The following is a 14,694-nucleotide window of genomic DNA, read 5'->3' on the forward strand; positions in this document are numbered from 1 at the left end:
AGAAAGAAAGAAAGAAAGAAAGAAAGAAAGAAAAGAAAGAAAAAGAAAGAAAGAAAGAAAGAAAGAAAGAAAGAAAGAAAGAAAGAAAGAAAGAAAAGAAAGAAAAGAAAGAAAGAAAAGAAAGAAAGAAAGAAAGAAAGAAAGAAAGAAAGAAAGAAAGAAAGAAAAGAAAGAAAAAGAAAGAAAGAAAGAAAAGGAAGAAAAAGAAAGAAAGAAAGAAAGAAAAAGAAAGAAAGAAAGAAAGAAAGAAAGAAAGAAAGAAAGAAAGAAAGAAAGAAAGAAAGAAAGAAAGAAAGAAAGAAAGAAAGAAAGAAAGAAAGAAAGAAAGAAAGAAAGAAAGAAAGAAAGAGAGAAAATAAAAATCAAGATATGTCACTCTGAGACTGCTGGGGAACACCCACAAGGAGGATAATTTAGCACAATTTTTATCTTTAGTGGTTTAGGAAAGACTTTCTGCAGTACAAAGTGCAGGCCTGATTACAGAAGCAATCTCCTCCACAGGAGGTGCTCAAGGCAAGGTTAAGCCAAACATCTTCTGGACCACTTTACATCTCTGGTTGTTTGAACCCCAGATTGGAGCATGTGATTTTTTGGATCCTCTAACCTTACTTTCCAACAAGTACAACACCTGCAGTTCTGTACAAGGTGTTCTGCACCAGACTTGAAACTAGTCCAGATCTCAAACTTTGAATCCCAACATGTTTGCTGTTACAGTGAAGGTCAAAACCCAGTGAAATTCAAAGGACCCATGTCCATCCTTTCACCGGTAAAGCTGAACAGATATAAAATTGGAGACAGAAATGACAGTTCTTGAAAAATAGTATGTTGTTTTTGAAATGCATAGGGGTTATTTTGAAGACTCAATTTGTCTTCTGCATTTGTTCCCAAGGGGGATTTTTTAATAAACCTAAATACAGTTGAGACACTGAATGTTGTTTCTACCTTGAAAACAAACCAGTGTGTATTTGCATGCACACAGACCCAATAGCAGACTAAATGGTTGACATCAGGACCTGCAGAGCAGAGATCTCCATCTTTTTTTTCATTTGTTGTACATTATGTAATTTCCACTTACAGCATCCAAAATAGCTGTGTTTATAGCCCTTTGCAGGAAACAATTCTTGCATTGGCATCTTTCCTCCCTGAGTCCCCTCAGTATTGCTTTCCAAGTGAGTATCAGAACACCTAGAAATTGTAATGGATATCTGTTTTATTTTTTTCATTTATTGCTAAAATTTGCCGTGACATTGAAGTTGAACTATTTCTCTTTTTTTCTTTACAGAAATGATATAATTATTTTGTTCAAAAGTAAAACTTTTTTTCCCTACAAGGATGGACCTGAAAAGTGATTTTCTCCCTGTTAACTTTCAGTTTTTCAAAGGGGAGAGCTGCCAAATTTCGCTGACTTGAAAAGGACTTAAAATTGAATTTGAAAAGAATTTCAGAGCTTGAAAAGAGCATAATTAGCATTATGCTATTCCATGTAGCACCTGACCCTAGAGGAAAGCGAACTGTGATTCTCTGAGATGCATTTACTTCAGAAAGGGCAGCAGGATTTCAGAAGCATCTGGCCACAAGTGAATTCCTGTGGAACACAGGAGGAACAGTTCTTGCAATCCAAGTATTTCAGTTCTTTTAAAAAAGGAAACATATTTCTTAATGCTGCAAGTTGGATAAGGGAAAAACTGCACAATAATAGAGGTGTGGTCAAGGGGGGATTCCTGGAAGAATGGGACAGGGATGGCTGAAAATACACAACACATAAGGAGTCAAGGTATTTCACCATAGTGGCAGGAGAGATGATTAAGACAGAGATGTGCAAGCCAAAGTTTGCCCATAAAAGCCTTTGGTCTTTTAAGCAAAATGAAAACAGCCTGTCACACCAGCATAAAAGATGGTTATTACTGTAGACATAATAGACCCACTATAAATTCACTTTTTGTCTGGCTTGGCCCTCTGCCATAAACGTGTTGCAAACCATTACAATGATGGCTCAAAGCCTTCCTTGACATAGCATCCTAAATTTCCTCCTCAGAAAGTGTGGCCCCAAATTTCCACGTGCATGCTGCTGCTTCCATTCCTCTGGTCATCAAGACAGAAAATAGTATTTTTCAGATGCCTTGCAGAGAGGTAAATATACACTAGATTAGGAGAAATCCGACTTGTTCTCAGGAAACCTTTTCCAAGATCTTGGATATTAGATCCAAGCCATATTAGAACTTGTCCAGCAGAGCACCACAGAGCAATAACACCACTGTTAGCAGCTAAAATTAACACCTTCTGCCTGTGTTACTGCCTCCTGCTCTGAGCCCACTGCAGCAAAAGGGAATATTTGCTAAAAATGTCACAACCTTAATTTTAAAAGAAGTTTTGTGGTCCAATGTAGCAGCAATTTTATTTCAAGAAGCATCTGGACTTTATTAGATGCAAACACAGTTGGTAGAGGTTGAGAGGGGGAGAGATAAAAAATGTTCTCCCTGGAATATTTTAAACCAGAAGCATTCATCATGCACAGCATACCCTTATAATCCAACCCAGGGCTTTAGGGTGATGGTGCAGTTCACTGCAAAGCTATTGCTACTGCAGTGAATTATTGTATTTATACTTCTGTTGCCTCTGGCAACTTGCAAATGGTGACAGGTGAAAAGCTTCCTTTCTTCTTTGCAGGATTCAGCAGTTGCTTGCAGCCTCATTCAGATTCCTTTGCAGCAGGAAAGACTGAAGACCGAATTCTGGTTATTTCCAGACAGTTATGGACATTTGTTGAGCCTTTCCCCTACAAAAAAACCCTCTATTTTTGGGAAGTCATCACTCACAGATGATGTTTGTGATGCTCTCCCTGGTGTTGGCTCTTCTGGCAGCAGTTTAACAAGGCCATGTCTTCTAGTCCCCACTCAATACACATTATGTAATTTGTTCATTTAGACTGAATTTATGTTTAGTAGACACATGAAGGCATATTTGAATATGAATATAAATTTAAAACTCCCAGGCCACAACACCCTGAAGTTATGCTTGGATTTAAAATCAGTATCAAAAACCAGTTTTGTAAAGGAAGTTTCTTCTTTCAATAAGGCAAAACAAATCAGTGACTGATATCCAGCATGGTATTTGAACACCAGAAAGTGTTACCTTCCATGGAGCTGCATGTAGTTCAGTTTATTTATATTATACCATTTAGGAGAGAATTTCACCTAGAAGGACTTAAAGATGTAAGCAGCCACCCTTAGCTGAGGCATGCCTGCAGTGTCCCTGTGCACTTGTAAAAATAAATGATGTGCATAGCACTGAACACACTATGGGGCATAGTTTTAATGTTAATTTTATCTCCATATGATCCCTGATTTAAAGTGCTGTGACTTGCAAAATTTTTCCAAGTGTGTGCCCCACCAGCAAGGTGTAAGTGTGCCTGGTTTCATCCCTAAAAAAAGCAGTAATGTATGCAGCACCAGTAAATAAACAGATTTCTGGAAGAACTTGGTAGCACTGAAACCTGCTGTGTGGCACTCGAGGACAACCACAAATTAATCATTTTAAGATTGTCCTGAGGATGGATTAAGCTCAGGCCATTTCCTCTTCCTCCTGCAGCTTGGCTGTAAGCAGCAGTGTTGGAAGGCACATTTTGTGTATCTGAGAAGCGGATCTAAAAAGCCATTTAGTACCACTCATAAAAGCCAACTAAGAGCATAAACACAAAAATATTAACTCATGAGGTCTCACTGATTCATGGGATGAACCTACACAGCTCTCCAGGGCCAATATGCTTAAATCATGGGAGGGATTTTTCCAGATGCCAAAAGGATTAGGACGCTCCATTTTAATTAATAACCAGGCACTGAGCAAGGACCACAATGTCTTTCAAAATTCTTCTCCACGTGTTCATTTCAGTATGAAATCATCTGGTGGGCTGCATCCTCCAGTGGGTGCATATCTGTTTGTTTCTTTTAAAAAGCTTGACTGCTTCCAAGAGTAGGAGCAAACTCTTAGAAATACCTAATCAGTGTATTCAGATCACAACCAATACAGCATTATGGGTTTTTATTTCCTGTTCTGTGTTGATTTTTAATTAACATTGACATTTATATATAAAATACTTGGTTTTCAAAAGGCCAACTGGAAACCCTCTTGTGGATTACCTCATCCAAGCACAGATTTTTTGGTGTGCATATTTGTAATTGTTTGAAGGTTTTCCAAGCGTATCTTAAAGTCACACCACACTTTTCAAACACACTTATAAGACTGTTATAGGCGTATGAAACTTCAAAGAAAAAAAATTAATTTTACACAGTAACGGTGCTTAGAGTTTGTGAAGGACACTGGATGTGGAAAGAATATTTAGGCCCACATCCTGTGAAGGCTGACACACAAATTTAGGGATAGAGCTGCAGTCCATGGATTGGAGATGGGCATGGACAGTATGAATGCTTTTGTGAGATTGTTCTGGCCTGCTTCAAAATCAGCATCACTTTATGGTTTTGAGTTTTGCTTTTCTATAAAAAGGGAAGAATTTCTAATGGTCTTAAAGCATCAATCCTTCCCTGAGAGTTGACACAAAAAGAAAAACATTAAACAGAAATTAGGAGACTGAGCCTGCTCCCAAGGAAACCGAGGTCAGAAACGGTCTCATTTCAATGGAACAAAGTCTAGCGGTAAAATTTCTGCCTTCCTCTTAAATATTAGTCTTCCTTTGCTTCTCTCCTCATGTGTCTGCCACAGCAGCTGTGATCTGCTGCCAAGATTTGCTCTACTCTACCTGTAATTTATGACCCTGTCATGCAGTTTATTCATACAGACTTTCCCAGTGGCAAGGCTGAGGATACCAAGGTATCCCAACGCTGCTCACAGAGGTGCAGGGAGCGAGCTCTGCACAGACAAAGCACACGCCTGCCTTTATTCAGGTGACAGCTGAGCTAAATCAAATAGTGGAATAACCACAACAGGTAAGCACACACTTTAATTGGTCTTTGCAGGGTCAGAGTGTGAGCCTTTCAGCTGCAAACCCTCACAGATCTCCAAGCTGGGAGCCAACAACAGCGAGGAATTCCGTGACTTGAGCTGCCTCTGGCCTAACCGTGCTTCCCCCAGCTGATCTGCTTCCCATTGGCAAGATTTCCACCAGACACTGCTTCTACAGGAGCCAGGGACATAAATGACAGGGCTGTGTGGACTCAGGCACTAGGACACCAAAATTGCCTGTCTTCCAATGAGATTCAGGCTCCCAAGTCTCTGGGACCTGGCCTGTCAGTCAGTCTTAGCTCATAAACACATGGGAGGTGGATGTCCTTAGGCCAGCCTGAGTCCCCTACATTTCAGGGGGGCTTAAACCAGAGCTCAAAGCTCTAACAGAGAGTCATTTTACAACAATGCTGGTAAAACAACACTGACTTTTGAATTCTGTTGTCTTAAAGATTTCTTTCCTGTGAGCAGATGCTCCATCTTCTATAAAAATTCCTATCAAAGGTATGTGTCTCTCTTCCTCACTTTGTCTTCCCTATAAGAAATGTCTCAGGATGTTTTATTTGATAGAGGAAAAAACATGATTTTTAATATTTATATTTCAGGAAATTTTTTTCTAAAGAAATGAGACTTATACAGGCCCTTTGCAGCCTTCCATTTCTATGTCCCTGCACACCACTGAAACAAAATTTGAAAAAAGGGAGAAGGACGAGTCCGCCAGGAGATAAATTCTTTGTGTAGCACTAATTTTCAATACTACACATGAGATTTTTGACTGTAAATTAATTGAAGAGACCTTCTGTCAAAACTTTCCCTTCATTTTATGAGCATGTAATCTTCACTTTATACTAATACACTCTATGGAAAATATGAATGTTGTTCCTGGAAAGTGAGCTACGACCTCTTTCCACATTGCATATAAATCTGGAGACTATAATCAGATGCAGAAGCAATGTATATCTCCAGACTCTGAAGCTTCTACCTTCCCCTATAAATCTTTCAGATGTGGAATGGACAGCAAGTGGGTTTATACTAATCCTGCCAGATTAATACCCCAGTCTGATGATACGTATTTAGGTAATGTTTACTTCAATCTCTGCATGACCTGCCTAAGCAAAAATGTGCCTCCAATAAATATAGCTGGCTTGGGACATATTCAATCAGTACAAACACCAGATGCATCATCAAGAGCTTTGGGATATTTGTTTTTAGCATATGACCACAAGATATGATGCATCTTTGAAACACTTCCTACTTCACTTAAGAATGATGTTCAGCTTTTTTGGTGTTTCCAGAAGCTATCATGGACATAAAGAGAAATGTTCCTCTTCAGACAGTGTCAAACTATTCAGGCTTTTTTTTTCTTTTCTCTCCAAAATGCTTTTTTTCTTCTCTGTTTCATATCTATGGAAATTATAATCATTACTTTTGATCATCCTGCTAACAGGCTGAAATTCTGCTCCTTTTAAGAAAAAATTGTGGGGTTTTTTGCTTAGTTCATGAGGCTGGACTGCAACCACCTTATTGTAAAGTAAGAGATTTAGTTTTCCCTCCATTACATGCCTAAGTACCTGCCTGGCCACTGCTGCCATGTGATTACAGGAAAAGTGTAGCCAAGAAAGAGTAGGCCAAACTGTGAAGGTGCTGGCTGATCTTGAGAGGAGAATTCTGCAGGACAAGAGATGTGTCTGAATCACCAGCTTTCCTGCAAAACACTTTGAAGCTTTAAATCAGTGTGTAAACATTTGGAAGTAATGAAACAGATTCCTGGAATATGGGCATGGCTCCTTGTTCCAGGCAAACTGACTTGTTTTCACTTGTGATGTCCCAGTGGAAAACCTCTTACAGCATCTCTAGCTAAGCCAATCCCCACACATCATGGCTGAATCCTATTGGTGATAAAGATTTCACTTCCACACAAACTCCTTTGCTGTGGCTATATCAGAGTACTTGGCAGAAAGAATTACAGTAATTTCACTATTATAAGCTGCACCATTTTGACTAAAATTTTGGTCCAAACCCAAAGTGCAGCTCATAATCAGGTGCGGCTTATATATGGACAAAGAACTAAAAGTTGCTGTTTTAGGAGGACAGGTGTCTGCTGAGAAAGGCAGGAGCTTCTCTTTGAAACGGAGAATATAAACCCCCTCCCTCCAAATTACTATAATTTTGAAATCAAGGGGCTTTCAGTCAAAAATATAGGAATTAGGAATAACAGTTCTTTACTAGGGAAATTAAAATAGAAATACAGTACTACAAAGAAACAAACTCCAAACCCTGACAAAGTCAGAGTACAACCTGACACCCTGTCAGGCAGGGTGTTGGCAGCAGTCCCATTAAATGGTGGCTGCATCCTCCTGCAGTGACAGATGTGGCTCAGTTGGAGCAGTGCTCCTGTACAAGGTGCAGTTTCCTTCCAGAGGTCCAGTGGTGATGTGGAGAAATCCGGTTTTCCTCTGGAGTCCAGTGGAGAAAGGGGCTCCCTTAGTGTCCCAAAACCTCTGTTTTTATCTTGGTAAGAAATGTTGGGCTCTTCCCCCTGGCTGGAGCAACTCCCAATGGGATGCAGTAATTTTATCAGTCCCACAGTGGGACTCAATGGCCATGAGCAGAAAATGACTCGCTGGAGGAAGGATGGGTTGTGAAAAGATAAAGAACAATGCCCTGCCTGGTTTCAATGGATGGCCCATTAGCAGATAATATCTCCCACAGAGATAAGGATCACTGCCCCCACCCTCAACAGCTGGTGATAGAACAGAGACCTTTTATCACACCCTGTATTGTAACATGCGGCTTATAATTGTGAAATTACTGTAAGTAAAATGGTCCATGAAAACCATGTATATTTATTGTTACTACAGTAATTCATCATCTCAAGAGTGAGGACACTGCAAACTCTACAAATGCTGTCAGAAAGGTAAATGAAGTGAGTAGCAGCTCTTGGAAAGCTCCCAATCTCTATGATTTTATAGATAGGTAGCTCACTACCAACTGAAAATATGAGCTCCAAGCCAGTCCAGAATGCAAACAAACCCCAAAACCAGAACAAGGACCAGAATTGAAAAACATATGCAGACTATTATTGGTTTTGCATACCAGAAAAAATAAAAAAAAGTACAACCCACTATAATCAGAAGTTGAAAGTAAAGAAGGAATTCAAAGTATTAATGACAGAGTAGAAATTTTCTGAGTCAGTATAGGAAGTCTTTGCCATAAGGCCCAGCTTTCAACCAAAATGAACCCAAGCACAACTAGAAGGTAACACAAAGGCACCTCAGAAACAGTTAAGCAATGAGACATTAGGACTAAGACAGCTCCATTTGCCAGCCTGACTCTCATGAGAGGTTTCCAATGGAAGTGATGGGAGGAAAAAACTCTTTTCAATACTGATGCCTATAAAAACCAAAACTGTCTCTTGGCCAAGCTCTCCAGTTAGGAATCATACCTGTAAGAGGCCTGGCTTCAGACTAATTATGAGTTGATAGACTGACACAGAATGAAAATCCAGCCTGCTTTATTACAATTTCTTGCTAGAAGCTCAGCCTCCACAGAGGGTTCGAATAAGTCAGAAAGAGCCCTTCTGCCTTATTCTGGGCCTCTCTCTGGGCTGGATTCCCATCCACAGAAGAGAAAGACTTGTCAGAGTCCCACAGGAGAAGTGACACTACTGCTGGGCCATAGAAACAGCCAAGTTAAAACAAATACAGCAGAAACCAGGGAACATCTTGCTGGCCTGGACTACCGGAAGGCAGAGGGTGGAAAAGCAAGAAGAAGAAAGTGAGAATGAAGACAGGGAGAAGACTCAAGCTCTACCCCAGAAGCTGGAAAGTATAGAGCAGGAGGCCAATGAGAACTTCTGGGCAGGGCTGAAAAACAAGTGAAAGTGAGAGCTTCTCTCATCTCTCAGAATGCAGCCAAAAAATCAGATTACTTACAGTAAAAGAAGAAGAAGGAAACATGAAAAAAGAAAACCCCTTCAAAACTGGCAGCAAAGAACTATCCACACTCCTTGGCTCTGTGTCCTGCTGGGTGGAAGGGGTAAGAAAGAAATGGGACAAACTGCAGCTTGGAGCCAAAACATTTCCCTTCTGGATGCTCCTGGCTCAGTTCAGCCCTTTGTGACTCTCAATTTCAACCCCTTATGCACTCCCCTATAATCATCATAATATGTGGCTGTTTGCTTGCTCAGTGTATTCAACTTCCTTACAGCAAGCCAAGCTCAAACCAGCACTAGCATTTATTTCTGGATTAACCAGGCCTGCCTAAAACCAAAGAAGACTCGGTGTGGTTTGCAAAATTCACTGGGAGAGAATAAAAGGAATTGCACTCAAATATACCAGGGTTTGTAGCCAAGTTCACCTCATGCTGCTGGTGGTGATATCACTGTTATTTCACTTCACTTTAGTACTTTTAAAAGTGCTGTGGAAAAAGGGAGGGTTTCAGCTCTGGGCTTTGAGGGAGATGCAAGTGATCCTAACAAAATGGACACAACTGACTGCTGCCTTTTCATTAAAAGATGAAAACCCTTTATTAGTCAAAAGTCAAATTATTGTTAGAAACCCGTAATGACTAAATAAAAACAGCCAACAGAATGTGAGCAGGGCAGACATCATCTGGGAGATGGAACAGCCCTTGAGACAAAATAGTTCCAAGTCTACCTAAAATAACATTTTTCAAGAGCTAGCCCCATTGTGCTTGGTATGGGACACCAAGCCAGGTCCCACAGTCCTGGTCAGCAGTGCTTGTGACCCATCCTGAAACACTGACTCAGACTTCCAGAGCCGGCCTGAGAGTTCCCAGAAGTGCTGCAGAACTCCTTGGAGGGGCATCAGGATGGGCCATCTAAAGGATTTAGGGCAACACTAAGATTCAGGCATCTGTGAAAGTTTCTGCCCAACATATCTAAATGTGATGGAGAACACGTTTGCAGCTCTTTGAAGCTGGTGCTGCCCATCCAGAAGCTTCACTGGGAATGAGGGACTGTCCCATGTCACTTGCCTGCCAATTCCCATTGTCGTGGGTCTAATGAGAGTTCTCATTTTTGTTAATGTTTTGGCAACAGGAAACATGTCAGGGTCTCGGTTTCTGTTCTTAAATCACTAGTATGTGATGTAAACACCTCATTGAAAGTCAGGGGAAAAAACAACCTGAAAGCCCCGGGAGAACTCCTCTAACAGGGAAAGAATGGAAATCTCTTCCCCCTTGCCCGCCAAAGCTGCTCCCCTGATTTTGCAGGGAGTGGCTCATGAGGGTTAAACGCCTGGGGCTGACAGTACTGCAGACTCTAATGCAAAACAAGAGCTGTGGCTGCAAACTACCACAATTTGGGTAGACCAAGCTAAATATCCTAATCCAGGGACAGCTAGAGAAAGGAAATGCATTTTTCTGTGCTCATGACACCGAACAACTCGTTGGGAACGACTGGGGAGGAGGGAGAAGAGAAGGAATTTCCACGGAGAGTGCCAAAGATGCAATTAATGTCCTGTCAGGGAGCATTTATACCCGATGAAATTCATTCCTGTGCTGAGAGCCGGCGTAAAGTTACGTCTCGCTGAAGTTGCAGCTAACGGGCAGAAGGAATGGACTTCATTTCAAGAGCGATGTTCCGGATTCCTGGATGAGACACTCAGCAGTGAATGAAGCACTGTGCACTCGAGCCTCAGCAGCCTTGAAGTGAATTTTGCTGTGACCTAACAAAAACCACAGACTTGAAATTGTGATGATTCAGAAATTTTCAGCTCGCAACAGGGGTTCTTGCAAAATATTTGGGAACTGCAGGAAGTGTTTAATGGTCTCCCTATGTCAAGGAGAGGAATCCTGACCTTTTCTCTTCATGATTCTTTTTCCTCATAAGCAATAATTTTAGAAGGAGATAATTAAGTTCGAGTGGCCATTTTTTTTTCTAAGGTTGCTTATAGAATACCAAGTGCCTTGGATTGGTCCTTTATGTACTGATTCATCCTCTCTTTGCTGTTGGAATTTGCTGAAGAATGGCTACAAGGACAGACCATGCTCCCCACATGTGTGGCTCCCCACAAGTGTATGCAGTGAAGGAAAGCAAGTGGAGAGGTTTATCTGCAGAGCAATACAATGGAGCAACAAAAGTCAGGAGAACCTTATAAGGGTATGTGCCTGTCCTAGCCAAGAGTCAAAAAGGTAGGATTTCAGCAGGAAAAAAATTTGAATAGACCAAGAACATGAATCAGAATACCAATGGCTAAAGCAGAGGTTTGGGACATTCCTAATCCTTATTTGGATGCAGAACCCATGAACGGGTGGTTTATAAATTCAAACTGATGTCATCTGAAGGAAGACTTCAGGTGAATCTTCCTTTCATTTCCTGTTAGCTTGAGGGACAAACTGACAGAGGGGCAGACAATGGAGCTACATCCATTTCCTGAAATAAATGAGAGACATCTCACAAAGTTTAACAACATGCAATATAATAATTACTACTGCTTGTGTCGTAATTACTGTCAGAGATTCCTTTAAAAAATAAACCAGGCTGTTCCAAATCATCTTGAAATACTACTTGTAAGACTGTTTCTGCCAACTTGTAAATGATGGCAAAAAACTAATTTGAACATTACTGGAAATCATAATTTTGTTTTGTGTGCTCCCAGTAATGTTTTCTCAAACAAGGATCTTACATTTGTACTAATTCTGTGGAAAGCATTAGTCACATGCTTGCTGACCCTGTCTTTTCTAATTCAAATTTCAGACAATAAAATTTTCAGTTTGTGTAAATACTTACACTGCCTTTGAAGACCAAAGTACAGTGCAGTGAACTGGACTTAAAATAGACAGAAATAAGGTCAATGTCAGTAATTTAACCTTCATGGGAACTATACTTGATACATGAACCTTTTATATGCCACTTGCAAATAATTGCTAAAAGCAGATTATGTCTTTCTCATGTTTGTGTATTCCACTACATCCTGTTCCTTAGGTACTTAGCTCTTACATTTAAGCAGGTTTCCCTGAGCAAATTTTACATATCATAACCCTGCTGTCCTTGAAGACTTCTCATAACCCTTTCCTTTTCCATGCCAATTGAGCTTAATTAGCAGCTTGTATCAGCAGCAGGATCTGTTCACACACTCATTGGCTTTATACTCAGTTACTGGAAAAATGACCTCAAGTTGCCTCCTCACTGCATGTATGTGTTTCCTAGGCTGGAAACTCCTCTTTTCCACTGATTTCTACTCAGTAATTGCTCCTTTGGAGCAGGCTAGGTAAAGTTCATCCAGCGCTCAAACAGCAACATTTTCTGATTATGTGCTTTTCACTTGGCTTTTATCAGAGAATTCCAGACATAAGGTGGAATGTGAGATGGAATTTGAGGATGACACGTCATATCTTAGGTCTCAGAAAAGCAGGAACAGTTTCTGAAAGCAGGTTCTCATTTCAAGAAACTGGATATTTGCTGGCTTATGATGCTGTGTCCCACTTCAAAAGCTAATACTCTCCCTTGCTGCGGCCACTTTAGTTCTGTGAATATTATGAGGGATAATGTGTGTCCAGTGACTCAAAAAACCCAGATAAATTTTAAAAATGGCAGTGCAGGGGATCTAAAAATAAAAATTAGGAAAGGCGGGAATTAGCTCACCACAGCTCACCTTAATTGCCAGGTCAGGTTTCAATTTCCAGTAAGTTTTCAGCAGAGTAGCTTGTGTAAATGTATCTGTGGGCACTCCTCATCCAGAGGAAATTTCCTTGAAAACAGATACCTGACATCACAACTACGTGTTTTCCTGGAACCGAGCACGCTCTGGATCAGTGCTCTGCCTACTGAGTCTTCATCCCCAGAGTGATATTACTGCTTGCACGTCAGTAAAGAGAGCACGGTGGGCTTGCAGGAACTGGAACTAGAGCGTGGTGCTCAGCGTGCATGGAGAACTCTCATGGAGAGCTGTGGATGTTCACCTGAAAGATGTCTGGAAACACTGTAGGCTACTTCACACACCCAGAGTTGATTTTATACATGAGGAACTCCAGCAGACTTTTTAGATTAACAACCCCTTTACCAAGACAAAGTATGTGTGAGAAGCATGAAAATGGTTATCAACACAACCTTCCTGTATGATCTGAACTTGGGTGCTGGTACCAGAATGGGGAATGCACTGGGCTTTGTTCACTGGCAGCCTGAGAGACACTCACTGTGACACTCTCTGCTAGTATTCCCTCAAACTAGGGAAAAGAAACTCCCCCAGAGCAGCGGAGATGCTCATGGGAAGAAGACAGATGGAAGAGGTTGACAAAATTTGTGTACAGCAGGGTTACATTAGGGGATCACACTGAAGAACCCTTCTACTTAATAAAGGTTCAACAACTAGTATTTCTTTTTTTCACTTTTCTTTTGTTCTCAGAGTTGATTTTGGAAAGCAAGAAATAAAGTCAAAGAAAGAGGGTGTTAAATTTATTTTGAATGGAATGCAATGACACCGATTTTTCCAAGTGAGGTGTGAAAGCTTTTAACCTTGAGTTGCCAGCAGTAGATAAAACATCACTCGGGGTTTCTATTTCCAACCCGTATGTTACACCTCACCTTCTCCCCTGTGCAGAACATTACTCCTCCCGAACGGAGCAGTATCCGCTTACAGGCAGCGCTGCTCCAAGGGAAAAAAAAAAAAAAAAAGAAAAGTTTGCCTCTCCCCTCAAAAAAAGCCATTTTGTTCAGCCAGATGTTCTACAAAATGGCACGGCCGCCGTGCTTGAGGGGGGCCGGGCCTCCCACCCCGGCGGGGCTCGGCGGGGCGGTGGCGGCCCCCGCCCGGCCCCCGGCGGCGCCCGGGCCAATGGGCGCTGGGGCGGCGGCGGCCGCCTCCTCCCGCCCAGCCCGCCCTATATAGCGCCGGGGCAGCGGCGCCGTGCCGTCCGTCGGGCTGTCCGTGCCGAGCCGAGCCGTGCCCAGCCGTGCCAGGATGCCGGGCCGCACCATGTGGCGGCTGGCGCTGCTCGCCCTCTGCCTGGGGGCCGCGGCGGCGGGGGGACAGCGACGCGGAGCCGGCGGCAAGAGCCGGCGGCAGGCGCAGACCCAAACCACCTCGCTGCCGCAGGGCAGCGCCGCGCAGGGAAAGCGTGAGTACCGCAGGGTAGGGCAGGGCACGGGGCTGGGCACGGCAGCGCCGGTGGCCCCGAGGGGCTTGGTGTGACCCCTGAGCCGGCCCTCGGCTCGGCGGAGCCGCACACGTGTGCGCCCCGCGCCCCTTCGCTCCCGGCTGCTGCCCTCGGGAACGCCGAACTTTGCATTCTCTTCCCCTTCTGCATCCCCATTCCTCCTCCTCTCCCCCCAGAGACCTGCTATGACAATGGACGGTACTATCAGATAAACCAGCAGTGGGAGCGCACTTACCTGGGGAACACTCTGGTCTGTACCTGCTACGGTGGGAGCCGAGGGTTCAACTGCGAGAGCAAGCCCGAACGTAAGTTGGTGGCCCCTTTTGTCTGCATCGAGACCCCAGCGCGGCTTTTGGTGCCGAGTGAGCCAAGCCTTATACGAGTTAGGGCTGGCAGCCCAGGTTTTCCGCTGGAGTTTGGTGCTTAGGGTCAGTAATGGGATCTACACTCAATTACCCTGAAGATCTGGCTTGGGATTTTAAGAAATGCTTTTCATTAGTGATGGGCCTGCCACCAGAACCCTGAGCCAAACATCACTCATCTCTCTGGAGGATTGGATCTAAACATTAATTTTGGAGCCAACCTCTTCTTTATAATGAACTGAACTGACTCCTGGAC

At 42.6% G+C, this 14,694-nt stretch overlaps 1 protein-coding gene across 4 annotated transcripts in view; it reads left to right on the top strand.

Moving 5' to 3' along the window:
• The first annotated feature begins 13,855 nt into the window (after positions 1-13,855).
• FN1 (fibronectin 1) overlaps positions 13,856-14,694 on the top strand; it is a 52,252-nt gene continuing 51,413 nt past the window's right edge. For 3 of the 4 annotated variants that reach the window (XM_033064604.1, XM_033064605.1, XM_033064606.1), the window contains exons 1-2: positions 13,862-14,037; positions 14,253-14,381. In XM_033064604.1, the coding sequence (XP_032920495.1) occupies positions 13,881-14,037; positions 14,253-14,381 (286 nt within the window). In that variant the 5' untranslated portion in view covers positions 13,862-13,880. Of the gene's footprint in view, positions 14,038-14,252; positions 14,382-14,694 lie in introns of all 4 variants that reach the window. The other variant, XM_033064603.2, reaches the window with a different exon arrangement.

This window comes from Catharus ustulatus, chromosome 7 (assembly GCF_009819885.2).
Source record: "Catharus ustulatus isolate bCatUst1 chromosome 7, bCatUst1.pri.v2, whole genome shotgun sequence".
Classification (NCBI taxonomy): Eukaryota; Metazoa; Chordata; class Aves; order Passeriformes; family Turdidae; genus Catharus; species Catharus ustulatus.